The sequence below is a fragment of the Idiotropiscis lumnitzeri genome, chromosome 5 (genome assembly GCF_059441095.1).
Source record: "Idiotropiscis lumnitzeri isolate Australia: NSW breed Sydney's pygmy pipehorse chromosome 5, RoL_Ilum_1.0, whole genome shotgun sequence".
NCBI classification, from domain to species: domain Eukaryota; kingdom Metazoa; phylum Chordata; class Actinopteri; order Syngnathiformes; family Syngnathidae; genus Idiotropiscis; species Idiotropiscis lumnitzeri.
In genome coordinates, this window is record NC_142395.1 from 9,527,189 (window position 1) to 9,554,126 (window position 26,938).

Sequence of the window (26,938 nt, forward strand, 5' to 3'; positions counted from 1 at the left end):
TGCTGATAAAGAGAAGGCATGGAGATACTTTAGGTCTCATTTGAAATAAATCCATTGATTTGAGTCTATTAATGGAAACGCTCCTGTGAAATAAGCGCTTTTCAACAGCGTGCAGGTTTTTAATGTATATTACGTGAAAGGTGTAATAGCAGCATATGTGTCTCTATCGGGTACGTTACACAGTTAGCACACGCGGTTTGACACTCACATTGATTTTTTCATGTATCTGTCGATATACACAGTGCACTGATATCTAGATTATTGTCCTTGTTTTGAACAAGTTGTTGAACACGGCGACTGTCACTTCAGATCCAAAATGGCGAGTTTGTGAGGTCAAATTTCACTGACCAATCACAACAACGGTTGAATGCGTTTACCCCACGTGGGATTTTCTCGTTTTGATTGGTTGGAATACCAATTGGTTAGCGAGTGGTCCTCTCGCGTCAGTCGCGTCCTCGTGTCAGTGCTCAGTCTGTGTGTGGTACAATGCGCGACGGAGGAAGCGGGTGTATGCTATCTTGTGCTTTATTTCACTGCTACGGACATTTTTTTTTTTATTTAAACAGTGCTATTACCCAAGATTCTTCCGCGGGACACATTGGAAGCCACTTTGACTACTACTGGATTTAATATAACCTCAATATCTAAGGGGGGTTCCACACTTCGGCTGGACAGAGGACGTCCACCGCCTCGGGACCACGGAGGTCTAAACACGGCACTGTGGAGGGGCGAAGAGAGGACGAAAGGGACCGGATATTTTAATTTTCTTGCTTTTCTGCGGCGACTTGTGCGAATGAAGGATATACCCCGACCTGCGTGTGGATATCAAAATTTCACTTGTGCAAAAGGGGAGGCGAGGGAGTGAGTGGAGACAAAGGTAAAGTGAGCGACATTACATATCCGCTAGATAGAATGCGCGCGCGCGTACGTGCCTGTGTGTCGACTTTGTTCTTTGTTTTTGGACCACCAGAACAAGCTGAGTGCATGTGTGTGTGCGTGAGTGTTTGTGTGTGCGCGTGTGTTTGTGGGCGGGCGCGCGTGTTTGTAGAACGCCTCTCAAGTCGTTAGATCTACGAGGAAACAAACACAATGTTCACTCGGGTGTGATCCAAACTATCACTGTATACACTGGAGTATTATTCTCACGTCTACCGTATTCGAAGAGCTGTAATTACTTCCACTTAATGTGAATGAAGAAAATGAGATCCACTTCCACACGAGCGTGTGTCTGTGTTTGTGTGTGCGTCTGTAGAAGTGTGAGCTTCGATGCGGGGTGGCTGAGCGCCTCGCAACCTCGAACGGTACTTTGTCCGCCGCCATCCGGGGAAGTGGTGGTTTTGATTTGCTGCACTCGGATTACTTGAAGAAAAACACAAGACAAGAAAACAACGTGTTCCCTCGAGTGAAGGGCAGATATGTATCCACAAGGCCGGCATCCGGTAAGTAGTTGTGTTTGATTTGAAAATTAACATTCACGCCACCAAGCTTTCAAGTGCCCTCCTCAGCGTGGAGCTACAACACACCTTGTTATTTATGGCTTGCGTGGCAAGAGACAACAAGGAGGGTTTTGGTAGAGCTCTGAATCATTTGATGTTTCAACACGTGTTTTAAAACCCATTTCTGGACATTGTCCTTTTGTCCACATTGCTTCTATATACTTAGCTATACTGCACACTCCCGGTACAGAGGAAATTAGAGGTCATTCACCAAACTGCTGTTTTTGCTTTACAGGCACCTCACCAGCCAGGGCAGCCTGGTTTCAAGTTCACGGTGGCAGAGTCATGTGACAGAATCAAAGACGAATTTCAGTTCTTGCAGGCACAGTATCACAGGTAACAGTGAACTTTCTGTGTAAACATTACTGGCTTCCACCTGGGTTGTATCCTGTGAGCTTCCAATGCTTCCTTTTTGCAATTAATAGCTTTAAGTACAGCTACAGAAATTAAAGACGCTAAATTTACGAATGAGACAACAGCAGCTAAACGATGATTGTGATTGCCACAAATGGAGTATGTAATCAAATATTTATCCTTCACTCTCATCAAGTCTTAAAGTGGAATACGACAAACTGGCCAACGAAAAGACCGAGATGCAGCGGCACTACGTCATGGTAAGTGGAATCAATGTAGAGGTGTCCATTTGATTGAACGTCCTATACTCCCTTTAGCCTCAGGTAAGCGGTCACAGGTGGCGCAGAGTCGTGATGTTGCGCCGACGCCATGTTAGCACTCGTGCCTGCTGTGGTGTTGTTGACTCACCGCGTCTGTGTATTCATTGGATTAGCTGGGGCAGGGCTGGGGTGGACGAGGGCCAGTTGAAACTCGAGCAGGGGTCAAATGTCCATCTATTGATTGTGGGTGTGATGCCCCCCCCCCCTCTATGGCCCCAGGGTCCCCTTTATGACCTGACGTGACCCTTCCCAATACACCAAGCATGACTCGCGGCGGGTTAATGGCCGCTCTGCAGGCTTAGAGCACAAATCAAAGGGTTTCCTGTGTTTCCCTCCCCCCCCCCCTTAACTATCCCAATGTGACACTCGTGACACCCAGTGGGTCTTAAGATATGAGGGGCACTTGGTGCATTTCTCATCAGCCCATGAGATAATAGGGGTCATATGTCTATTTTAAGACAAGCAACTTGGGGTCCAAACCAACTGAGATGGACGTGTTTGGCTTGAAATCAAACACTATTTATCATTACACAGATTTGTAATCGGAAAGTTGTGATTTCGTTGGCAATCAACCTGTTTAACAATGTTTTGGTCGACACAATGAAGGCAATCTGTGTTGCACAGAGAGTTGATTTTCATTTTGAATTTTTGTGCTATGTTTGTGTTTTTTACGTACTGTACATGTTAACAGCATCAACGAGCACTGAAACATACCGCAGATGTGTTTTGATCATGACATGCAATTCATTTAAAGGGTACGGTCAGTCGTCACTTTGGACGAGAATTCATATCACATATCAATTGCATCCCTTCACGATAACGGTATATACAGGGATGTACTGGGCCCAAAATTTAGCACGGAAGAACTCGTCAATGATGGGTGGCGACCGGTCCTGAAATGGACCGGCTGTTCGGGTATCTCCTTAGATTAACATTTATTATACAAACCTCAAAACAATATTAATAGTTCTCCATTGTGCAGCTCAGTTCAAAGAAAAATCTACAGCTGATATTTTAAATGAAAACTGTGGAATTGACTTACAGTTTAGTTTTATAAATTCAACTATATTTTTAAAATATTTACATTACATTTAATTTACTGTGGCTACGGATTAATTACCCTATAACAATTCTGTTTTCAAGTGTTGCAAAGTAAATATTCAATTTTGATTACCTCAAACGTCAAAATCAACAATCAGCACTCTAAATAACAAATAACGTTCCTGATAGATTGGATTGGATAGTTAATGCACAGAAAATATTTCAGGTTTCAATTTTCTGCAATGGTCCATCTTGTACAAACGTCTTTTCTGTGATGCTATCTTCCAATTCCTGTATCCACCATTGCTGCTAAAACAATGCAGATTTCTCCAGTGTGGGACTAATACAGGGAGTCATATTTCAAATATTTATTATATAACAACGATGCTTTAATCTTATCAGCCCCTTCATGTCAGATGACTATCATTTTCGGTCTTCAGCGGCTGCGAATGATATTCTGCATTATTTTCTCACCAGTTGCGTAATTTGCTTGCTATTTCTTGGTTCAAAGTTGGTTATTTTATGTGAGTTAGTGCTCAGTCTTACTTTTCGGTGTTTTGCAGGTGCATTTTGATATGTTAGCAATTAGCGTGGTTTCCCGTCTTTGTCTCAGACTTCCCTTCATGGTCATCATAACACTACTGAGAGAATTATCGCTTTTTCGCTGCTAGTGAGGCATTGATTCGTGACTTATGTTCTGTAGACACCGGATGCAAAGCAAACGTTTGCTTCCACATCATGTTCAGCCATGGCTCGTAAGTAGCGTAGGCTTAGCGAAATAGTGTGCAACAAGCAAAAAACAGCAAGTTGATGTGGGCGTACAATTTCAGAGTTTCTGTCACACTAGGCAGTGCGCACGGATACAAAGCCGTATTTCTACATTTGGATGTTAGCCTCCAAATCTCTAACTTTGGACAAATTCATGCCTTATCTTGAAAGTAACGTGTATACTACACACCCCTATCTACATTTTTATCATGTATTAATGATCACTAAAGCAATAAATTTGACAATTTAATTATTACCAACATGCTTCAAAGAATAGAATAAAGTCGAACCGCCTTATAATGTTCTGTCAGGTTTGTAATATTAAGAATGCAATATTCCGGAAGCATTTTGGTATTATCAAAAGATCTATTTATCTCTGATTTGAGCGCATTGGTCACACCAGTCAATGATCAACCAGACTGTATTCAGAATGCATGATGTTGTAATAAGTAAATATAATGTGGAGTATTTATTTTAAATTATTTTTCTTGCAGATGACCCACAGCATCTGACATTAATACCTACTAATGCTTTGTCTTCTCTTTGGCCTGCAGTACTATGAGATGTCCTACGGACTCAATATTGAGATGCACAAACAGGTATGTAGCCATATCGCCCCCGTCTGTGTTTAGCCATAACAATGTAGTTGTCCCTCCGGTCTTTGTGGAATACACGCACGCCCCTGACCTTAGTTGCTACCCTCATCTTGAAATGCCTTTCGGAGGCATACATACTGGCTTTCTGTAGTGGAAATGCTGACAGGCTAAACAACAACATGAAGGGCACGCTGCCTGATGGGGATGGTTTGATAAGATTAAAGTGAAGTTATTTGGCAGACTGTCTGAGAGGATGTGTTTTAGTGTCGCCTCTCAATGCCCTGTTGTGTGTATGCCCACGCATGTGTCTGTATTGTATTCTTGCTCCCTTGCCTGCCTTCTTCCAGCTGCACAAAAAGCTCATTAGTTGAGCTGCCAGCCTGCACTGGGCATCATGCTGAAGGCTACTGCTGCTAAAGATGAAAAGGAGAACGTGATTAGTACTTTCATGCAACAGTCAAACTTAGTAAAATGAGATGAAATCACACATGTGAACATCCTAATAGTGCCCACTTTTCAGACCCAAATCTGTTGTTTTTTTCAGTTAGAAAATTCACAGCCCAGAGCAAAATTTGGTTTAGGTAAAATGTTCTGTTCAGATTTTGCATCTGCTCTTATCAGATCGATCTTTCACGAGTCTTAAACTGGTGATTGTAAGGTTGACATTTGGATCTAAACTTCAAGAGTGTTCTTTGAATAATGGATGCCATCTTTGTCATGGGTTAAGATTTAGTAAAATGACTGATCAGATTTTGTTGATACCCTCAATCCATTATCTGTACCGCTTCTCCTCACAAGGGTTGCGTTGTGTGCTGGAGCCTATCCCAGCTATCTTCGGGCAGTAGGCGGGGGGACACCCTGAAATGGTTGCCAGCCAATCCCAGGGCACAAATAGTCAAACAACCATCCGCGCTCACACTCATACCAAGGGGCAATTTAGAGTGTTCAATCGACCTGCCATGTATATTTTTGCAATGTGGGAGGAAACCGGAGTACCCGGAAAAAAACCCACGCAGGCACGGGGAAAGCATGCAAACTCCACACAGGAAGGCCGAAGCCGAAATTGAACGCTGTACCTCGGCACTGTGAGGCCATCGTGCTAACCAGTCGTCACGTGCCGCCCCTTTGTTGATACCATTTCATCCTAAATTAAAATGCTATCGCTACTTGATATTTCATTAGCACAGTTTAATCAGCATTTTCCTCATTGTCAGAAGCCTAAAAAATAATTTTGTGTATAGTTAACCATCCTTCGTTATTGGGAAGTCATTTCATTGTCATTCATTTGCAGTTTCTCTGACGGGTGAACTTTGTTTCCTTCCATGTTTTCCACGTCCTCCGTGCACCTTCTCATTGCTTTTCCTTCTTCTGGTTAACCCCAGCACACCATTGATGTGAAGTGAATGATGGCCCCGTTGTCATTAGTGGTGCAATATGATGTATGACAGTCGGAGGGAGCGAGAGGGGAGATATGGAGACGTGGTGGCCCTCGAATGTAGAAGGTTAATGGCATCAGTGGGAGGGTAAGCCAGCTGGAACGGCAGCATACGGGCCCATTTATCAGCCGTAGCGCTTTTTGTGGTCATGTGCTCTGTTTTTTTGTTTATCAAGCAGCCTCATTGTCCCTCTCCCTGTGTGGAATGTTGTCGGTTAGGCACCGCGAGAGAGGTACGGGTGGTTGTTCCGTCTGCATGCTGGTGGCGGTGTGCAAAACAAGCGGGTTAAAGTGGGGGAAGAGACAGGATAGGAGTGAGACGCTTCAGGCTAAATGAGTTAATCGACTGCTCCTCTCCCGTGTGTGTGAGTCTCCTTTTATTTTATCAATAAGCCTGCCGGTGTCAACGGAGCACTCTGAATAATTCATGATTCCCGCCACCCCCCTTATCCCAGCCTTGATGAGCGAGTGTTTGTGATGACATCAGCGAGAAGTAAATGGACATCCCCCTGGCTGTGGATTATTGGATGCAGCCATATTGCTTTGCCTGGCTGGAAGATTTATAGCAGTGTGAAAAAACGACTTAAACTCGCTTTGTTGTTATCTGTACAAAGCAGAGCAATGAGTGCTCACACGCCCTTCTGCTTATAAATAAATACTCTTTTGACTTACATGGTAATCCCAGCAATGTCTTGACAAATACACACGCGTAAACTGCTTTCTCCATGCAGCCGCAGAGCTGAGGAGATCTCTGCGGCTTCCAGGGGTTAATTTGTTTTGACAGTGTCTGCTATGACGGCAAAGACTTCACGCTGGAGGTAATCACCCTCGCTTGCTGTCAATAAGTGATTTTAATTAGTGCAGCTCATTAGGCTGCCTCAGCGTCGTGCCCTGCTGACTTTGTGGTGGGGCTTGCTCTCGCTTTCCACTGACGTTGTTCTCTCTTGTAGTACCTGTTTATCTCGTGCACGCACTCTTGCATGCATTTAGATGTCACTTGTCAGTGTGATAAGGAAAGAAGGTGGCAAGAAAAAAAGTTTTTTTGTTTTTCCTTCGCTCTAGTTGCACCATCGGCAGACATTCTGTGCTTGATGTTGGGGAGAGGGAAAGTGCTCCATCAAAAAGGATATTGGCTCCCTGGATGGAGGAATACGAGCATGAGGAGGAGTGAAGAGCTGCAGAAAGCAAGCTTGTGCAAATGAATAATTTATACCGGATTCCTGGAATTGTTTGCCAAGGTGATGATGGGCGACCTGTCTCTAAGCCAAAACAAACTAACTCCGTGAACACACGCACACTCACACTGCCTCTCGAGGGAGGTTGATGAGGTTACTAGGGTTCTGTGCGAGACATGCCTTCCTTTATTTTGGTAGCCTTGCAGGTAGGAGAGTTTGCGTGTGTGCTTTTGTACCACCACTGGATCATGGTTTCTGGAGTAGAGAGGAAGATCCACTTTGTCTGTGTCTATAAAAAGTTTAGGACAGAGAGTGTATTATAAAAACAATGTCAACTAGATGTGATGATTCCAAATCCGCCAAAAGAATCTGTTGGAAAATGACAAAATACTTGAGCGGAGAACTTCACTTGAGTTTTACGTGTATGTGCTCACAGTAAAGTGACATGTGCAAAATATGCTTCATGCATTTTTAATGACGAAGGCACAACTACACCTTAGTGCCTCTTTCTTCCTGTGCTTGAGCTGAGAAGATAATTCCCAAACACCCTCCCACATCATATGCCACTTGTTTTCCTCTGCAATTGAATCCTCGTCTCTGCTCTCCACTTGGGGACTAATGCCTGCAGCGACAAACAGCCAAATGGCTTTCAACGCGCCATTGACAGAGGGATGCGGTGGAGGAAGAGAGAGAGAAAGGGAGAGCTCTCCATGCTGTGTTGCTGCTAAACAACCCTGAGTACCTGTAATTGTGGAGCTGCAGTGAAAAGCCCCTGTCGGCCTTTAAGGCTTCTGTTTTCAATGGTTTTAAGTGACAATAAACTCTTTCCAGTGCCTATCACCGCTGCTAAAAGCCCCGTGACAAGTAGTCTCTCTGAAAGGGGAGTGAGAATAATATAGGAGTGCTGTAGGTCTACTCGCAGTAGTTTTCGTCTTTAAAGTATGTGCCATGGAAATTAAGCATGTGCCCATTTGGCCATCAGAACTAAAAATGTAGTTATTAACGAGTCCATTTGAAAGGACTGCTTGTTGTTGCTTGGTGCGTTGGGGAATTGTTTTCTTGAGTCATGTTTCACACTGGACAATTAAGATTTTTGCGCCAGTTGCCAAAATCCAGTGGCTGAAATGACATTGTGTTATTCTTCAGGCAAATCAATGTTGGAATCTGTGATTCATTTTCCAATGGGCCCAGTTGTTTAAGAACATTCAAAAAACTAGTTTGCTCAGCACCTGGTGCTCCTGATCTACCGTGAGAAAGAAGGTGCTGACAGAAATCGCCGCATTTCCGTACATGGCCAATGGATTGCTGAATTGCTTTCAGCACCGTGTAGTTTCTTTTGTTGTGGCTATTTACTGTGAACAAGTGGATGTTGTTCTTGAAACGTTTTCTCTCGTTTGTCTAATAGCCAAGCGTGTCAGCATGCCACTGTTTTCTCTTCACCCCTTTTTGCTCCCCTTGTGTTCAATTCCAGAGGAGTGGCACGATGGTGAAACACTCTAATCCCGCTGTGTCATTGCATCCAGCCCCCACTAATGATGATGGTTTATGAGGGAACTTGTCGTCTTTTTTTTTTTCTTTTTTTTTTGTCAGGCCCCTCCTCACTTACCCGCTCCCCAGTTATCAATCGTTAATTTCCTGTGCCCATCACATCGACAGGCTGAAAATTCAATTTAATGACCTTCCTCTGTGCTGCACCTAATATGATTTTACGGGCTGTTCTGGTCAGGACCCCGGTCTAATTTACATAACGATCATCCCTGCCAGATAGTGTTGCCCCAGCAACAGAGCTGAGATGGGGATGGGGAGGGGATGTTACGTGAGGAAGCGGAGGGAGGGTGGGGTGTATCGCGTATCGCGTGTCGTGGAGATTAACAGGGAGGGCCGTGAGGAGGCGTTGGCTGGATGGAGAGAGAAAACAGTGAGCCAGGTCAGAACAGAGATGATTCCGTGCTGGTCTTCCCTCTTCATTTTGGTCCTCCTCGTCCCCCCCCCCGCGCTGCAGAATGAATAGAGTGACACAAAGTGTTGTGGGAAAAGGCCAATGGCACCTCCTGTCTCCTCCTTTCCACTTTCACAGTTAAACAAGTTTAAGGTTGAAAATGAGTGGAATGCAGCACACACACCTGCTGGGCTTCCACCCCTAATCTCTCGGAATCAATTAGTTCACCTCCCCTGCTTCTGTCAAACCACATTACCTTGGCGTCAAATCAAAGCATTACACGTCGCCAGTCTTCGCTACCACTCCTTAAGCTTTTCTGCTTGTCTTCATCCCCTCCTCTTTCTCTGGAAAGCAGACTTTTAAAAAGCTAAATTAGCTTTACAGGAATATCTTGGGACAACCAAGTGCTATAGGCAGGCACCACACCATCCATTTATCCAAATACAGCACTGAAAAGTACTCTGTGCATGAGACCCTGCAGTATCGTTTTACTCTCCCAGCTAATAATCTAGTCGATACCAAAGATGCTTCTGATAGATATCGTCCGAGTCTTAAACTGACTGCTTCTGCTTGCCCCAAGCTCTCTATGGGCAGTAATTATGAAGTATGGACCTCATTAGTTTCGTTCCAGCCAGACGACATTAGCATATTTCAGCCTCCTAATTATATAAGGGTTGAGCCTAATGGTAGAGGTAGAGAGTGGGACGTAAATTTGTTTTGGGCGGACCCAATTTAGTTAAGGGGTCTAGCGAAGTGAACCTTCAAGAAATTTCTGAATCTATGCCACGTTTTGCGCTATTGTCTGTTTGGCTGCGTCATTCCAGTCTTTGCTGTGCTCACTGTATACCGTGCAATACATTCAGAGTGCCATAGTAATGTTTTGTCTCCTTTTTCTTGTAGACTGAGATTGCAAAACGCCTCAATGCAATCCTGGCTCAGATAATGCCATTCTTGTCACAAGAGGTACGTGTCACAACAGCAAGAAGCACTTTAAGTGTGAGATTTTGACTCATTATTTTGCCAAAGTACAAGTACAGTGGAACCTACAAAGTCAAACACAGTTCAATTTGGACTGCTGGCTGAGGGTCACCATGACTTTGCGGGTTCAACTGCATCGATTTATTGTGTGCACACTTGATAATGGGAATGACCATGCTTGAAATTCAAAACCATTTAGCGCACAGTCACTGATAATTTGTACTAGATTGGTTTTCCTTTTGGGCAAATTGAAATGGCAGTCTAAAATGTAAATAATTGCTTTTCCTTCCCGATGTGTTTCCTGCAGCACCAACAGCAGGTTGCTCAAGCTGTTGAGCGAGCTAAACAGGTGACAATGACTGAGCTCAATGCTATCATCGGGGTACGTGGACTTCCCAATCTGCCTCTCACTGTGTGTATACCCCCTCTTCTTTCTTTTTTACCTGAGAACAGGGGCAAACCTGCATGCGGAGAGGAGTGTTGGCACACTAACCAACTGGTAGCCGAGCATGCTACGTTAGGCTTGGAGGTTTCTTTCACCTTCATGTGCTTCCGTTCAATTAGCCTGAATTTGAATATCAGTGGATGTGGAAGACAAACAGGGAAAGAGTAAAACATTCCGGAAGTGTAAGGCGTTTTCGCTGTATTAGTTTTAAGGCACTTTTATCACCCAACAAGAACATTCCGACTGAATGCAAATCACAACTTCCTCCGTACGTGTGCAGACTTGCTCCTGATTTCAGTGTTGTGGCATATTTAATGTAATTATTTTACTGTAATTCACAATGGGTTTTTTTTGTTTTTTTTAAAGAAAAGCTCATTTATTCTCTCCAATGTGGTTCTGCAAAGCAAAATCAACAGAATAGATCAGATTTACTCGTATCCAAGAATGACGTCATATTCCTTCCTGTTTTTCATTGATTAGATTTAACGTTCCAGCTAGCAGACTTGCGTCCCAGTAACCTAATGGAGTCTTTGGGTTATGACAAACAGTGAGATCACAGTCCATGCTATTTCTGAGCCAGAAGTTTTGTGTCCTTTGACTGTGTTTGGGGCCTCACTTTTTGATTCATGGGTAGAAATCTAAGTGCACTTTAAAAAGCAGTAATTGCCCTTTTAATAGTTACAAGCCAACATTGCGCTTGAGCCAATGAGACCTTTTACTTATTTGGTCCTCCATCTGCTTTTATTTAAGCACTAGACGCTTACTAATAGGCAGCTTGGGCCCAGATGTTAAAGTGACCCTTTTGATTAGTCCTCTCTGTAGCAGAGGTTAGTCAGTGGTTAGCTTGTCCCAGTGGCAAGGGGTCAAGCCTAATGAGAGGTGGATAGTGAAATTCGATTAAACTAAATGAGCCCAGAGCACAACCCCCAGTTTTAAAGATAATTACTTCCTATTTCCCCTTGAAAGAGGTCAGTCTGTCAGCAGGAATGACCTTTCTTTAATTACAGATGGTTCGGAACAGACAGAACACAGGCTGAGGAAAGAAAAGCTTTATTATTTGGTAGCAGGTATGGCAGGTAATCAATCTCGCTGCCGAAGAGAGTGGGGCTTGACATTCAAAAACTGGCACGCCGCCGTGCAAGTAAACCATATAGATTTGTGTATCACCAGATCTTAACATATTCAAACTGTACGTAAATATTTGTATTTGCAATCACCAGTGTCTGTCTATTTATACTGCGTGTATGAGGATGTCACTTTTTATTGTCTTGCTTCTGCATGAGACTTGTCATGCCCCATTGGCTGTCAGCGTATTCATGCCGTTTGCCTTTTTACAAAATTAGGATCTTACACATGTTCACCACTGGCCCAAGCCAATGTTGTGAGATTTTATATACCACTCAGGTAGTATTTGGTAATATAAATTGTTCATTGCTTTAAATTGCTTTTCATTCAATAGGAGCTGTTTCATGCTCACACAGGGTTAGTTGTTAAAAATGTAATTCCTTCACACTTGAAAGAGATTCATTCATCATTTGATCTAGATGTTAGTCAATGATCAAGCAAACGTTTTTCTTTTGTCTTTTTTATTTTAGTATTCCGGAGTTTGACAATTCACCAAGAAGTTTCATTCCTTATATTAGTCACCGGCACTGAGTGGCATTAAGTGCCTTAGCATTTGCATGTGAATTAGATTAAGGATTTAGAAATCTACAAAACTAACGCGAGAAAATGTGTTCGTGTGAATAAATCTCAGTTGAAATGGAAACATAATCCACCTAAATTTAAATTTTAATTTGTATTTACTTGAATATAAATGTGCCTGTCAGATTATTTGTTTTATTCTTTATTTAGTTTAACATTAAATAATGTTCTTTTTTCCCTTTAACTTGAAATATTTACACAAAAATTGTTTATTTTGTTTCTCTCTATCGGGGAATCATTTTATTTTTATATAACATTTAAAGTTAAACTGCAATCATCATAAATTTAGAAATATAGAGAAACAAATTGAGTACTCGGAAGTTAATTTAGCGGACAGTGCAAATTCCAGCACTCACTACTGACTTCACATTTCAAAACATTGCTCCTCTTTACTTTAATTGATATAAACCCCAATTTCTCCTTTCCTTTTGACTTGAAATTAATGATTCATATTGAAGGTGACGTTCCACCCAGTTTTTGGTGCCCCCTCGAGTCCACGGTGGCCTTAGCATCTGCCCATCTCGCTTAATGGGCGAGAAGCCCCCGCACATGTTGTTGGTTAGAAAATGCAAAGTTATAGCTGGACAAATTGCATGAGGCAGGCCTTTTTTTTTATTGCTCAGCTTTGTTTACCTGACATTGCAAATGCATCCAGCCAAGCTTTAAACGGCTTAACTTGCTTAGCAACGTTGCAAAATAATACCCTCTCTTTTTGTGCCGACTTTTATCAGATAACCTGAAAAATAATAGCTTGATTCATACAAAAAATCTGCATTTTCATGTCTAGTCTTGGTCACCAAATTAAATTTAGGCTCACAAAGGTGTACTTGGTAATGATACATTCTCTGCATGATGTTTCTTCTGTTCTGTTCATCTCTCCGAATCTGTTCCTCCTGTCTTCTTTGATCCTTTAGAAGCAGCAGCCGCCTCACTGTATCTATCCAACCTTCATGGTCAGAAATGATTCAAAACACATCTGTTTAAAACTGCCTGCCATCTATAACATGCATTGCTTTTTTTTTTTCCAAGGAAAAGATTAAAGATGATGCTTGATTTGAGTGCGTTTGGCATCTTGTTAGTTTTCTGTGTTTTTTGGGGGAGTTGAAATCCGTGAGCCACACAAACATTTGATGTAAATAGTCAGGTCTGAGTTTATGTCGGTAATGCGGTGATCAATGATCACTGGTTGAGCCAGTGTGCCAGCTGCTTTGTGCTGGTGCTGGTGTTGACGCTTGCTCTGCCTGACAGTTGAGTTCTGCAGGGAGCCTGCTTCGCCTAGTTAACTTTAATTGCCTGTTTCCTGTGGAAGTTGCCCGGGCTGCAATGGCGTTTACGCATAATGAAAAAAGATAAGAGTGAAAGGGAGCCAGCTCTTTAACCATGAATATTGAATTGGAAGCAATTTATTTCAGTTCCCCCTCCCCCCATTCCTTCTCTCGCCCTTTTCCCTCACTCGTCTGCCCAACCACATTTTACTAATGAGGCTTCTTGATAACGATCCCTGCACACTTTTCCTCATTAGGCACACTGAATAGGGATGCCCATGCCCCAATCCCATGCTCACTCTTCCACTCTCTTGTTAGCTACTGATTCTGTCTTTTGCCCTTTTGTCTCTTTTGTTTATGTTTTGTCCCCCACGCCTCGCAGGAAACAGTGTGTGCTTTAGCCAGTGCACCTTCAGCATATCGATAGGCGATGCTGCCTCTCAGTTGCTTTCATTTACGATACGATTTCACGTTACTTTGAAACACAAAACTGAATTATATTTAACCATTTCCATCTGTTAAATATACCTCTCTGTGATGAGCTCCCGTCTAGTCTATTTCCTGCATTGCATGTATGGATGATGTAATTGAGATACCATCAAGCATCAGAATAGCAGTCATATTTTTTGCGAGCAGTTGATAGATCTGTTAAGTGTTATTTAACCTTGTTTTAGAGCACTTTTGAGCCTTTGCCTGAGTGGCTGTTTAACTTGTCTGTCGACTCACTTCACCCCGACTGCCTTTTACACGCAGACCTCAGAGGCCTCTTGGGGGTTGTGGGTCGGCATGTGTGTATATAACTGTGCTCAAAAGGGTTGTAGTGGAGATTATTTTGCTCACATTGTTTTCAAATCCGCGTGATTATGTTGACAGAAGAACTGAAATGCACCTCAAAATTAAAAAAGCGTGAATTCATTGTGGTTTGGGTTCGAGCACTTGAATCTGGACAGTTGAGCACCTGAATAGTTCAGAAAGGTCTTCATTTCAAAAGCGTCTACTGGATCTTCACTGTGGCCCTGAGCACAAATGAAGTTCCATGGCGGCACCGTTTGAGTACATTTGAAGTGGAACAACTTAACTTTGCCCTCACAGATCCTGGACCTTAACCCCACAATCATTGAGATGATGAGGGTCACACATCAGTAAATAATCGCACTCCAATATCTGAGATCAACCCCTCCCCTCAGGAATGTGAAAAATGGGATAAAATCCAATCCTTCTGGAATGGCTACTTAGCTCATTGCTTTTGTTGATACAGTATAGTGTATGTTTATTTTGCTGTGAACAGAATTCCCGAACTGGGCATGTCATCATCTGACATTCTCCTTTATGGGTTGAATCGTGAAAAAATCACATGTCAGAAAAGTCCATATGATATTTTCGCACAGTCGTGATATTAATTGCTTTCCTCTCAGTGAATGAGCTTGGTCCGCTTGTTGGCAGTGGCTGTCATCTTGCCATTATCCATAAACGGTTTGGCCTGTAAATAAATGTTGCTGTAATCCAGCGCTAATGCATGCATAGAGTGCGCTCATTCATGGATTCACTTCCCAGCCGACCCACTTGTCCTCTTGTCTTCCCTCCCGCCGCCCTATATTTGTTGCAGCAGCAGCAGCTACAGGCCCAGCACCTCTCCCACGCAGCCCACGGGCCACCTGTGCAGCTGCCCCCCCACCCTTCAGGTTTACAGCCACCTGGCATCCCCCCTGTGACTGGTGCTGGCGCTGGCCTGCTCGCGCTTGGTGCTCTTGGCAGCCAGGCGCACCTGCCTGTAAAGGATGAGAAGAACCATCACGACCTGGAGCACAGAGGTGAGGAGCACTCACTCACTCGCTCACTCACTGACCAAAACTAGCAGTTATCAAATGTAAATTGCTTGAGTAGATTAACTGGGATTGGGTGGGGGTGGCGGTTTCAGTTGTTATACAGGTTGCAGTGCCGTTAATTGAATTTACGGTCATTGTCATTAGAACACAGAACTAGAGACATTTTGAAGACCCAATTTGTCGCTGGCTATGGAGCATTAACAAACATTTACAAATCAGTAATAAGTTATTCTTATATATATGACTGAAAACATATAGAATGGTTATAAATGATACCTTATTAGCTCCATGTAACATGAATGATGCTCTTGATCATATCCCAAATGAGATTAATCTTTGATCTGAATAATGTATTACTTTGATCTGATGAAAGCGCAGAGACATGGTGACACCCATACTAATTTGCTTTTTGCTTTTCTCTCTCCTGGCCCCTCATCTTTTCATTCGCCTCTGGCTATACCTCTGAAAGAACGGGAGTCGAGCACGGTACGTTTACTCCCCACATGTGTGTCCTGTCTTTGCTGGTGATTAGGTGTACTTTACAGAGACTCAAGATCCATCTTCTCCATGTTAGACACACATTTTGTATATATGAGTGCTTTAGCATCAGGGTATTGGCTGACTGAAATCAAATATTGAAGTCTAACCAAATGAAGTCTAAAGCCATCTATCTAATCCTTGAAGAAAATGACTCCAATCGCACAGAGCGGATTAGTAGGCAGCTAGCTTCTATAATTTTATCTTAACTTTGACTGTCCTTGTATTCTATTCTTTCCTTGCCGACTGGTAGATTTTCTGTTGGCTGCCCAAGACCTGACTCCCTTTCAGCTGATTCCATGCCGACATTTTTCTTTATGTGCCTTAATTTATTTGGTGTACGTCTCTTTCAGCAATGTTCAGCAGTCAGCTCGCTACCACCGTCTGTTGCCGTTTTATCACTCCACCGTCTCATGTTAAAGTCCTTGTTTATTGGACTGCCTCGTAGCGCTCAGATAACTGGAGCGTAATGCTCGGGTGGATGGGACAGATTACGTTCCCATTGACTGGCCTTTTTGAATGGGCCCACTCATGTCTGAAGGGAACCCAAACCATGCCTCCATCTTGTGCAGTGACAAGCACCCACCGGTGCCGGCATACCCGACCTTGCCACTCCTCATCATAGTGCGCACCCACTCGGGCTTCAAGGCTTCCTTTTCTGTTGTCTCAGGTAATCCGATACCAGACAAGGTGGAAAGTACACGGTTAGCGGGTCCAAGCAGCCCTTTATAGGTCATCGGCTTGCATACAAAAACGAGCTGTATTGCATCAATCAATGTCTCTCTCTCTCTCCTCATGCTTCAAATGAGCAGTGGCTGCGCACATTTTCATATTTTGATTCAAGAAACAAAACACTGGAAATTACAGAATTGTGTTTAGTTCTATGAAGAAAGTTTGACTTTCTGTGTACTAGCCAATGTAAAAGCACGCAGAAGTTGTGGTGTTATTGGCTGCATGTATCATTACCAGCCAGGAGAAACAGCTATTATTATTTTTTTTAACCACCACTTAACCGTAGACTGACATTTTCCTCCGACAGCTTTTCTTGTACATTCCCCTTTTCTGATGGCACAAGTTTGTTGTGCCACCATTCAGTTTGGCCTGCCCTCAGACTTCTCTCCTCACCCTGCGTTGTTGCCTGTCAGCGCGTTTGGCCATGTTTCCCCCTCATCCCAGACTACAAAAAATCCCGTTTGCAGTCAGAGCGTGCCAGTTCTTGAGGGCATTCCGACTAGCGGGGAGAAGCTCGTTGCCACACAGCTCTGCTCTCATTGCTTGCCAAGTTATTTTCAATTTCTTCTTTTCTTTCAGTCGATTTTATTTTATTTCCCTCATTGGTAATACCCTCTTTGTGTTGTCGCATGGTACTCAGCTCCACGTTAATTTTGCAGCCCCTTTTAGTCGTTAATTTCCACTGAAATAGATTTTTGATTAACTTTGCTGTCCGTCCTTTATAGTAAATTATTGTCTCTGACCTGGCATAGTGCACATATGCCGTTAATTTCTTTGGTTGATGGATGCTTAACTTTTATTTGCATGTACATGCATGTTGGTAATATACAAATATTTCACATGTTTTATTGAAAAGAATAAATTGCTTCAGGGATTTTCTGAATGTTTTACTTTACTTAAGTGTCTGTAGGAGGATTAGCTCTGGATATGTTTGAACACAAACATGTCCATCGATTGTCCTTTACGCGCACGGCCTCGGTGTGTCTTTGCTGTTTTTATCATCCACGGAATAATGACGGGCATTTCCAGGTATCAGTCTGGCCTTTCTTTCCGCTTGTATCACAAATCTGTCCAGAGCCACTGTGGGCTTGGTTTCAGTCAACATTGCCACAGCTTGAAAGAATCGAAGCCCAGCTCATGTCTAGACTTAAGTAAAGTGTTGGCTTCGAGTTGGCAGAGCCTTGCTTTCTTCATCCCTCGCATGTGGCACTTTCCTTGACTAACGAGTCAATTTGTGCGCTTTGCTTGCCACCACTGCTAAGATAGAGGAAGATGACAGACTAAAGGCTGAGTTAGCTTCCTCCAGTGTTTTTTTTCCTAACAGTTCTTTCATGTAAATAATTAAATCGTGAAGATTTCTTGACGCATTTCATTTTCACTGCCACATCTGTGTTGTCTATTCTTTTTTTGGGCAGAATAATTCTGTGTCGCCGTCAGACAGCTTGCGAGCAGCAAGTGAAAAGCACCGTGGCTCGTCAGATTATGGACTTGACCCCAAGAAACGTAAAGTGGACGACAAGGATAGCATGAACAGATATGTGAGTTTGTTTGTGTCAAATTGAAAAAGGAGAAATGTAGTTTCTGAGAATGTAATTATAAATAAAGCAACACTTTTCATGCAAATTTTCAATCAACATACACAAAAAACAGGACAGTCTGCTGATCATGCAAAATCAAACTAAAACACAAACTTTCCTACTCGGGTTAAAAATTAATTATCATCTATTTTTAGACATGATATACTAATTTTATTGTATCTCTGGTATGCCTTCATTTTAGGATAGTGATGGAGACAAGAGCGATGATTTAGTGGTGGATGTTTCCAATGAGGTAAGCCTGCCGTGGGACAATGCTGCCCAGCCACATTCCACAATGTTAGCATTGCTAAAGACAGCTGTCTGTGGGGGAATCAACACCTTGCACACTGTTGCCAAAAAGTGTGACCTAATGTTGATTGTGTGTGCAAGTGTGTGCGTGTATTTCTTTGTCGCCATTCTTTTGGTGTCCAAGCGTAAAATAAGACAAAGATAAAAGGGAGCGGCAGGTGAATGAGAAGTGTTTGTGTATGAGAACGTTTGAGCACACATGAGTATATATATTATCTATGTTTGCACATGAGGCCCCAGTTTGTTTGACCTACGTGTACATGCCAGTCGCTTTCCTCCGGTCTGTTTGCTTAGTCTCTCTCCTTGTGTCTCGTTTCGCTCTGTAGGATCCAGCCACCCCTCGTGTGAGCCCTGCTCACTCTCCTCCAGAGAACGGCCTGGATAAATCACGGGTTCTGAAGAAAGACGCTGCGCCCAATAGCCCTGCTTCAGTGGCGTCCTCAGGAAGCACGCCGTCCTCCAAAGCAAAGGACCATACCCATTTGGCAGTAAGAAGCATTTACTATGTATATTCAAAAAATGGATGAATTTAGAAGGTGCTCTGGATCTGGGTTAAATCTTTTAACTGACAGACTAGAAGGTATTTGTGTGATGAAGTGGGCATTTTTGAAGGCCTAGTATTGAGGAGGCTTAGCAGCGAGCCCCAATGAGGGCCTTGAAGGGGCAGTGGGTCGATACGCACAGTGGAAATCAAACCCCGTGGCTTACTCCTCTCAATCGCCTTTATGACTTAGCCAATAAGTGGTCATTTCTTCCTCACTGAGGCTATAAATATCCCGAGACATGACCCATTTTACTTCCTTGTTTTTTTTCCCCTCCTCTTCTCGTCCTCCATCATTTCCCTCCTCTCTAATGTTGCAACATGGACTGGTTTGACATAAACTGTTCCACTAAATAATTACACACTAGACACCCATCTTCCCTCTCTCCCTCATTAATGTGTTTCACCAAGCCGTGAAGCCCACCTCTTTTCTCTTGATTGGGGAAGGAAGGAAGAAAGCTTCATTATGAAACAGTGTTGGGCCATCATCTAGCTTGTCTAGCTATGTTTAACGAGCTTGACCTCTGAGTAAAGGTTTAGACCGCGACCCCTACGCCAACCACTCAAACCATGACTGTAATGAAGTGCCAGTGTGGGATTGGATTACCCTGAGCTATCCACTCAGATTGTCACTCTGGATTTCCTCCCGAGCGGGACTATATTCAGCTACTTTTTTTTTTCTTTTTATAACTGGCAGGTGTTATGTGGCGACACTAAACATTTTCCATGCTTTCCTTTCCCCCAGATGTGTCTGAGGATGATTTGCAATAGTGGCCTGACAAAACCAGTCTGTTTGTTGTTTTAGAATGACAAGTCATCTACACCGAGCCTGAAGTCCAACACACCCACACCCAGAAATGAGGCACCTACACCAGGAACAAGCACCACTCCTGGATTGAGGCCTTTGACTATGGGCAAACCGCCTGGCATGGAGGCGTTAGGTAATAAGCACACTCTCATTAACCGAGACCTGCTGCAAACCTTTTCTGGGCGCCTGAATGGAATGAGGGAACCTGCCAATATGTTCAATAGAATGTTGCTACGTGGCGCTGTTTTTCCGACCAGCAATGGATCTGTAGTCTTGCTCGTGCCTCTAAGTTGTGAATGACCCGATACAACATTACAGTTTAGAATTTCTCATTCTGACATACTTGAGAGCATTAACAAGTCAGCTGTTAAGTGTAGAAATTTTTTTTGTAATCCCCTAAAATGATCTTTTTTTTCCCCCTCAACTGTAGCTGCCCCTGCCCTTCGCACACCGCTGTCTATTGCGGGTTCCTACGCCACCCCCTTTGCCATGATGGGTCACCATGAGATGAATGGATCCCTGACCAGCCCGGGTGTCTATCCTGGTCTGATTTCACCTCAGATGAGTGCAGCGGCGGCTGCTGCTGCTGCTTACGGACGCTCACCAATTGTAAATATTTTCGCTTGAACATTGAATTTGGAAAGGTTAGCGATTCTGTGCATGCCTTTCCCATATTTTGTATTCTTCAGCCTCATCAGTGTGGCACAAGCATTGGCATGAATTAACGATTTTAGTTTTAAGTTGCACAATGTGTATGCAAAATGACTTTGGAAAACTTAAGTATTCATTCTGCATTTCCATAACTCTTTGTGAATCTCTGCTCCCCTGGCTACATCTTTGTGTACATGATGAAAAAGAACAAAGACTGCCAAGATCCCATTACTTTGATGTTCACTAGTTAGCATTCTAAAGGCTTAAAAAAAGGCGCTTCCCTAAAATGAATCTCATGTTTGAAAATCTCCCAGGTTTTCATTAGTATTACCAAGTGGGATGTTGTGTTTTCTTGTGTAAAGCTTCTCTGTTCGCTATCGAGTAGAATCTATGGTTTTCAAGGGATTTGCCTAGAAACAACCATGTAGGGCTTTCGGTGGATGAAAGTAGGCATAATTTCCCATTTGAATAGTTTAATAGCCCAACTTATATCATTAGTTTTTAATGCTTTACTCGACTTGTTTATGCAGGCGGGGTTTGACCCCCATCCCCACATGAGAGCTCCAGGCCTGCCAACCAGCCTCCCTTCCATTTCGGGAGGAAAACCGTGAGTATTTGATGCTTCTCATGGTGCGTTCAGTGAATAACTCTGACTGAGCTAAACACAAAGAGATATGATGGTAAATATCAGTCACTATGGATTGAAATTGTGGCAAGGTAGAAAGATAATTTTTTTTTTAACACATTGTCAATGTGAAGATGCATTCTCAGTAGAGCTCACTCTCCCTGTTCAACTTGAACACTTTAATTCCAGATCATTAGTTTTAAAAAAAGCATAGCGTACGGTCTGGTTAAAAATGTACATTCTATTTAGTTGACTAGTATCACAAGGGAAAAACGATTAAATTACTGTCAGTGCTATAGTTTTCACCAGCGTGTGTCCAAATGACAAAGCCACTCTGACAAGAGACATACACTTCTCAAGTTGATCCCGTCGCTCCTTCTGGCTTCCTTGCAGGGCGTATTCTTTTCATGTGAGTGCGGACGGTCAGATGCAGCCTGTACCCTTCCCCCCAGACGCACTGATAGGCCCGGGCATTCCACGGCACGCTCGTCAGATCAACACACTGAGCCACGGGGAAGTTGTGTGCGCTGTCACCATCAGCAACCCCACTCGGCACGTCTACACAGGTGGCAAGGGCTGCGTGAAGATCTGGGACATCAGCCAACCAGGCAGCAAGAGCCCAGTGTCCCAACTTGACTGTCTGGTAATTAGTTGTCATTGTTTCTTACACGGTCATGGCAGAATGCCGTTTTTATAGGCCTCCAACCAGTCATGTTACATTATATACTCACATGTGACAGCTCATTGCTCGAGTCCCGTTCCACTGTAGCTAAACCCCACATCCCAATGGGACCGAAATGTGAGTAATTTGCCAGTGTCTGGCTGTGCTGTGCTATGCTGAAATAATCCTTTGCTACGGGAAAAAAATCCTGCTGAGTAAAGATGTTCTGATTGGCTGACCTTGTCTACCATTACCGAGCTCATTTCTTCCTCCCAACTGCCTTCCATTTCTCATTTAGATACTGTGGCTTCATACTCTTCAAATGGCTGCAAACATCCTCGAGGTGTATTGGCAGTGCAATAGGTGCTTTTAAAGCCGTCAGAGTGCTGTTTTAATTCGGCTGAGTGTCTCCACACACCTGACTCTTGCCCTGACTCCTTCCTTGTATTGCTTGTTAAAGTGGACACCTTCATCTTCACTTGATCACGAGAGACCAAGAGTTTCTTTTGGTTTTTTTTCTCTACAAAGCTGCTCTACTGTAGTAGTCTTAGAAAATCCAATTGAGGGGATGAAGTTCTAATAAATGCTACCCACAGATTTCAGTTGCAGGTCTTCATGAATTTTTCTTAGAATGGGGGAAAAAAATCATATCAAGATGTTCTCCTTTAATCCGGACTATACTCTTGTTGTTTGTGCTTCAGAACAGGGACAATTACATCCGCTCGTGCAAGCTGTTGCCTGATGGCCGCACCCTGATCGTGGGTGGCGAAGCCAGCACGCTGACCATCTGGGATCTGGCGTCTCAGACGCCACGCATAAAGGCGGAGCTTACCTCATCTGCCCCGGCCTGCTACGCACTGGCCATTAGCCCCGATGCAAAGGTCTGTTTCTCCTGTTGCTCAGATGGTAACATCGCCGTGTGGGACCTCCATAATCAGACCCTCGTCAGGTACGTACTTGAACATGTCAATAAACAGGTATTGCCCTCATGGAATCACGATGTAATCCCTCTCCTTGTGTCTTATTCCAGGCAGTTCCAAGGCCACACAGATGGAGCCAGCTGCATCGACATCTCGCATGATGGGACCAAGCTCTGGACCGGAGGCCTGGACAACACAGTCCGCTCCTGGGATTTGAGAGAAGGGCGGCAGCTTCAGCAGCATGACTTTACCTCACAGGTAAAGACGACATATCCGACCACACACATCCGCGTTGCTTTTGCTTTAATTCCACCTGTAACTTTCTGATTTCCAAATTGCGGATGGTTTCATTGTCAGCTCTTTGGTTGTTTCTCGTTCCAGATCTTCTCTTTAGGCTACTGTCCCACTGGAGAATGGCTGGCTGTGGGCATGGAGAGCAGCAATGTGGAGGTGTTGCACCACACTAAGCCTGACAAGTACCAGCTACATCTGCACGAAAGCTGTGTGCTCTCACTCAAGTTTGCCTACTGTGGTAAGAAATTAGTTTCAGGCATTTTTTGAAGATGAAAGGTGCTTGCTAGAGCAAAACTTGTCAGTTTGTCTCCTATATTGTTTTTAAGGGGAAGTCGCCTTGAAGTCAAACCCCAAAAAATCTTTGCAATATGTTCTATGTCCCTTAACTAGTCCATACATGCCTTTCTGATTAATATTGTGTTTGTGGAATATGAGATAAGCAGTCAAATCCATCCATTATTTGCAATCTCAGAGGGTGGCCATTTTGTCACTTGCTGCCAACTGAATATGGCATCACAATTGCTCAGAGCAAGGTATTGACCAATCACGGCTCTTTTCTTGAGCCATCACTGGTTGTTAGCTGAACCCTGAGCAACTGGGCAATATGGTCGCCCATGGAGATGTACAAAAGTGGGTGGATTTTACTGCTTAACTCGTATTCCACAAACGCAAAATTAACTGTTTTGACTAGTGGGGTTGCATAGAGCATATTATTGTAAAGACATTTTTTGGGTTGACTTCCCCTTTAAGGCAAAGGTCTCATAATCTTCACCTGGGGGGGCATCTGGATTACATGCAAGATGATATTGACATCAAAGTTTAATGTTAGTCCCATGTTTTTGCCTTGGGCGTTTTTTTCTTTTTTTTTTTTTAAAGCACTTATGGGCTAACAGCACTGGTTCATGTCGCAAAGCGCACGAACAAGATACCCCTTCACCAAGTCCCAGTCATGGCTTTTGCAAAACCTGCTGTGAAGAGAAATGTTGGCAATGAAAAAAGACAATTTCAAGAAAAACAGTAGATGGAATGTGTTCAAGAAATCAGATCTCATTTCACTTGTGAGAATTATATGGAAGGTTTTTTTTTTCTTTGCAAACAGGCCAATTTAGAGAAATGTGCTTCTGCTTCAGATCCCTCTCGGCCTGTGAGAGTGTTGGTGTCAAATTCAAGCTGCAGACAAATGCGATTTTACTATCACTTAACATCCCCCACAAGCAAAAAAAACACAAATAGTTATTTCTGCTTTGAACCCTCCTGCAGCCCAGTGTCATTTTTCAGCCACTACAGAGCTGGTTAATTTAAACGATGCTTCTTCCGGGCTCTTGCTGCCATTAATTACACCATTAGCCAACTAGTCATTTGGGTAATTAGTCAGAAGCTGATTTAAATAATTATCTGAGCGGAAATAGTGCAGGACCCCATTATGAGATTATTCTGATCGTTTATGTTGTACTATTTTCCCCAATTAGCTTTTATGGCCATTGATGGATAAAGCCATTAAGCATTTGCCTCCTGGCTACACTTATGGGCGTCAGTGGACAAAATGGCGCCATTTTAGGACATTTTCTAACCAGTTGGTTTGTGGAAATTCGAGATTATTTTATGAAGACAACTATTCTCTGTTTGCAGGTAAATGGTTTGTAAGCACGGGGAAGGACAATCTGCTGAATGCGTGGAGGACTCCCTATGGTGCCAGCATATTCCAGGTATTAACATTAGACAGACAATGCACATAAGCAAGCAGACCATTTTGCACAGCTCAGATTTCCTTGTTCGTTTCAAGAAAACCAGGAGCATCGACTGCTGCTACTATTGCACGTTTTGTCCTTCTTGCCCTTTTTTCAACGCATATAAGGTGTTTTTTTTCCATCGGCAACACTTGATATTACAAGGTGCTCGTTTGAGTTGTATCTTGTTCGATGGGGTTCCAGCAGTCTTGCCAGCTAGCCTAGACAAAAATAAACACATGCTAATGGCGGCAGTATAGATCCTGCTCTGTATTTTTTTTTTTGTCTTGGTTTAGGATTTGGAAACGTTAATATCTATGTTTGGAGTATTTCATGTATATCCAATAGAAGTGTAAAACATGTCATTGTTTTGTTTGTGCAGTCCAAGGAGTCGTCATCGGTGCTAAGCTGTGACATCTCAGCGGATGACAAATATATCGTGACTGGTTCTGGAGACAAGAAGGCCACAGTCTATGAGGTCATCTACTAAAGACACTCTCACTCTGCTATAGCACTTCTACTGAGATTACTCTTGCCGCTGACCCTGCCATCTCTCTGCAAAGTGGAACACAAGATTTTTTTTTTTTCCCACCACTGACTACATCTGCTACGGGGAAGCTGATTTTTACAGCGTTTTTCACATTTTTTTGTCTCATTTTCTTTTGTATTTTTTTTCCCTCGACAATTTGAGCAGAACACAATGAAGCAGTGCTTCAGCCCTGACATGGTCCACAGATGTCTTGTGAAAAGTGTACATATTGGATTAAATAAAAATACATTTTATATATATTATAAAATATACATGTGTATATATATATATATATATATATATATATATATATATATGTATATATATATATATATATATTCATGTCCTGGATGTACTTGTGATATGTTTTGGCGCTCAGCGTCTTACTTAATATGCGAGCGCAAATCATAGATTAGAACTTTTGAACTCTAACTCACCTTTTTTGTTTCCTTGAAGCACACTTTGTGGGCTTACCTTTTCAACAAGATGGAGAGAAGCAGGACATTGTAAACTAGGATGTTGTGGAACATTTAAATGGCCTCTCAGTTCGGTGCTCTTGTGAGGTAATGTCATCTGATCTGCATTGTGGAACCACTGGCTCAGTTGTGCCAGAGTAGGAACCGGCGAGACACTGATTGAAAAGTAGAGTAATGTTTAGCCTGACCCTTGGACCTTACTTGGCAGCAGAAGCACGGCAGCAGCCTTGATCTTAATGACATTGTGCTTTTAGATAACTTTACATAACAAGGGATGCAGAATTACACCACTGATTTATTAACAATAGGCTATTTAAAAAAAATCCATGGATTCCAATGGAATTAATCTTTTTTTTTTTTTAACCTTGCCAATATTCCTCAAATGTGTTTGGTTGGTCATGACTGGGAGGCAGGCGGACATCAATGCCATTGACTCTACCTCTCAGTCCTTGAGGAATTGATCAGTGCCTGTTCAAGATGAAGCTGTGGGAGACAGAAGAAATACGCAAAAGACTCAAGCGTTATGTCGACATGAACACTTAAGTGAATCAGTCCGTTTTTTTTTTACACTGTGCTTCTGACAACGTCAGCCTTTCCTACAGAAAACAAAAGGGGAGGAGGTGTGGGGAGGATTGCACTTCCCATTGTATCACACCAAAGTATGTAGCAAATGCTGTCCGCACTGGGAAGAAATGTGTAGTTGTTAATAAATCAATAAATTTTTTGTAGAAACTGGATTGTTCTCTACTTTGAAAAAATGCAAAGGTGGTGGTGTGGGTTTTGTTGGTGGCCACCCAGTTGCCAGTATGGTTCAACTGCAGACATATTTTGGAACGGAATCACGGGAACACAAGATATGAAAGTGTTTATTTTCGGTTTCTTTAGCAGTTATTTTTCCTAATTTTCCATCACTGTCTTTTGCATGAAAAATGTTTGACACCTGAAAAGAGTGAAAATATGTTCAGAAAATTTTTACATCATATATTGCAAGTGTGCAAATTGAATACAGTAATTATTGGTTCTATTTTAAAATGCACTTCACATTTACAGCTTTAAATGTGAAGGTCATTGGATTGCCTTAAATTTAAGTTGCAACATCATTTATAAACATGTCAGGAATGCTGCTCCATACTGCAGAGTTTAAGCCAAGTTGAATGCAATATCATTTCCAAATCTTGTCATTAATTTGTGCATAGCTTAAAGAATCCG

General features: G+C 42.9%; 1 protein-coding gene across 6 annotated transcripts; it reads left to right on the forward strand.

Moving 5' to 3' along the window:
- On the forward strand, nt 1–26,464 carry tle3b (TLE family member 3, transcriptional corepressor b). Of its 6 annotated transcripts, none has more exons than XM_088295900.1 (21): nt 1–170; nt 1,253–1,439; nt 1,732–1,832; nt 2,047–2,110; nt 4,534–4,578; nt 10,025–10,087; nt 10,410–10,514; nt 15,123–15,326; nt 15,769–15,828; nt 18,027–18,149; nt 18,391–18,441; nt 18,824–18,985; nt 19,844–19,979; nt 20,277–20,455; nt 21,028–21,104; nt 21,516–21,765; nt 22,485–22,732; nt 22,814–22,961; nt 23,085–23,235; nt 24,627–24,703; nt 25,107–26,464. In XM_088295900.1, the coding sequence occupies exons 2-21, from the start codon at nt 1,416–1,418 to the stop codon at nt 25,212–25,214; spliced, it is 2,376 nt and encodes a 791-aa protein (XP_088152026.1). In that variant the 5' UTR covers nt 1–170; nt 1,253–1,415; the 3' UTR covers nt 25,215–26,464. The 6 variants fall into 6 exon arrangements, with proteins under 6 accessions (XP_088152026.1, XP_088152029.1, XP_088152024.1 ...); XM_088295903.1 differs by lacking the exon at nt 1–170 and adding an exon at nt 422–877 and having other exon boundaries at nt 15,123–15,327; nt 15,812–15,828; XM_088295898.1 differs by lacking the exon at nt 1–170 and adding an exon at nt 422–877.
- The last annotated feature ends 474 nt before the right edge of the window (nt 26,465–26,938 follow it).

Bases quoted from the DNA above. Each gene is read 5' to 3' on its own strand.
- tle3b (XM_088295900.1), top strand. From the start codon at position 1,416: ATGTATCCACAAGGCCGGCATCCG. The intron at 10,515-15,122 runs GTGTGTATACCC...TATTTGTTGCAG, and splicing joins TTCCCAATCTGCCTCTCACT to CAGCAGCAGCTACAGGCCCA. The intron at 15,327-15,768 runs GGTGAGGAGCAC...TTTCTCTCTCCT, and splicing joins ATCACGACCTGGAGCACAGA to GGCCCCTCATCTTTTCATTC.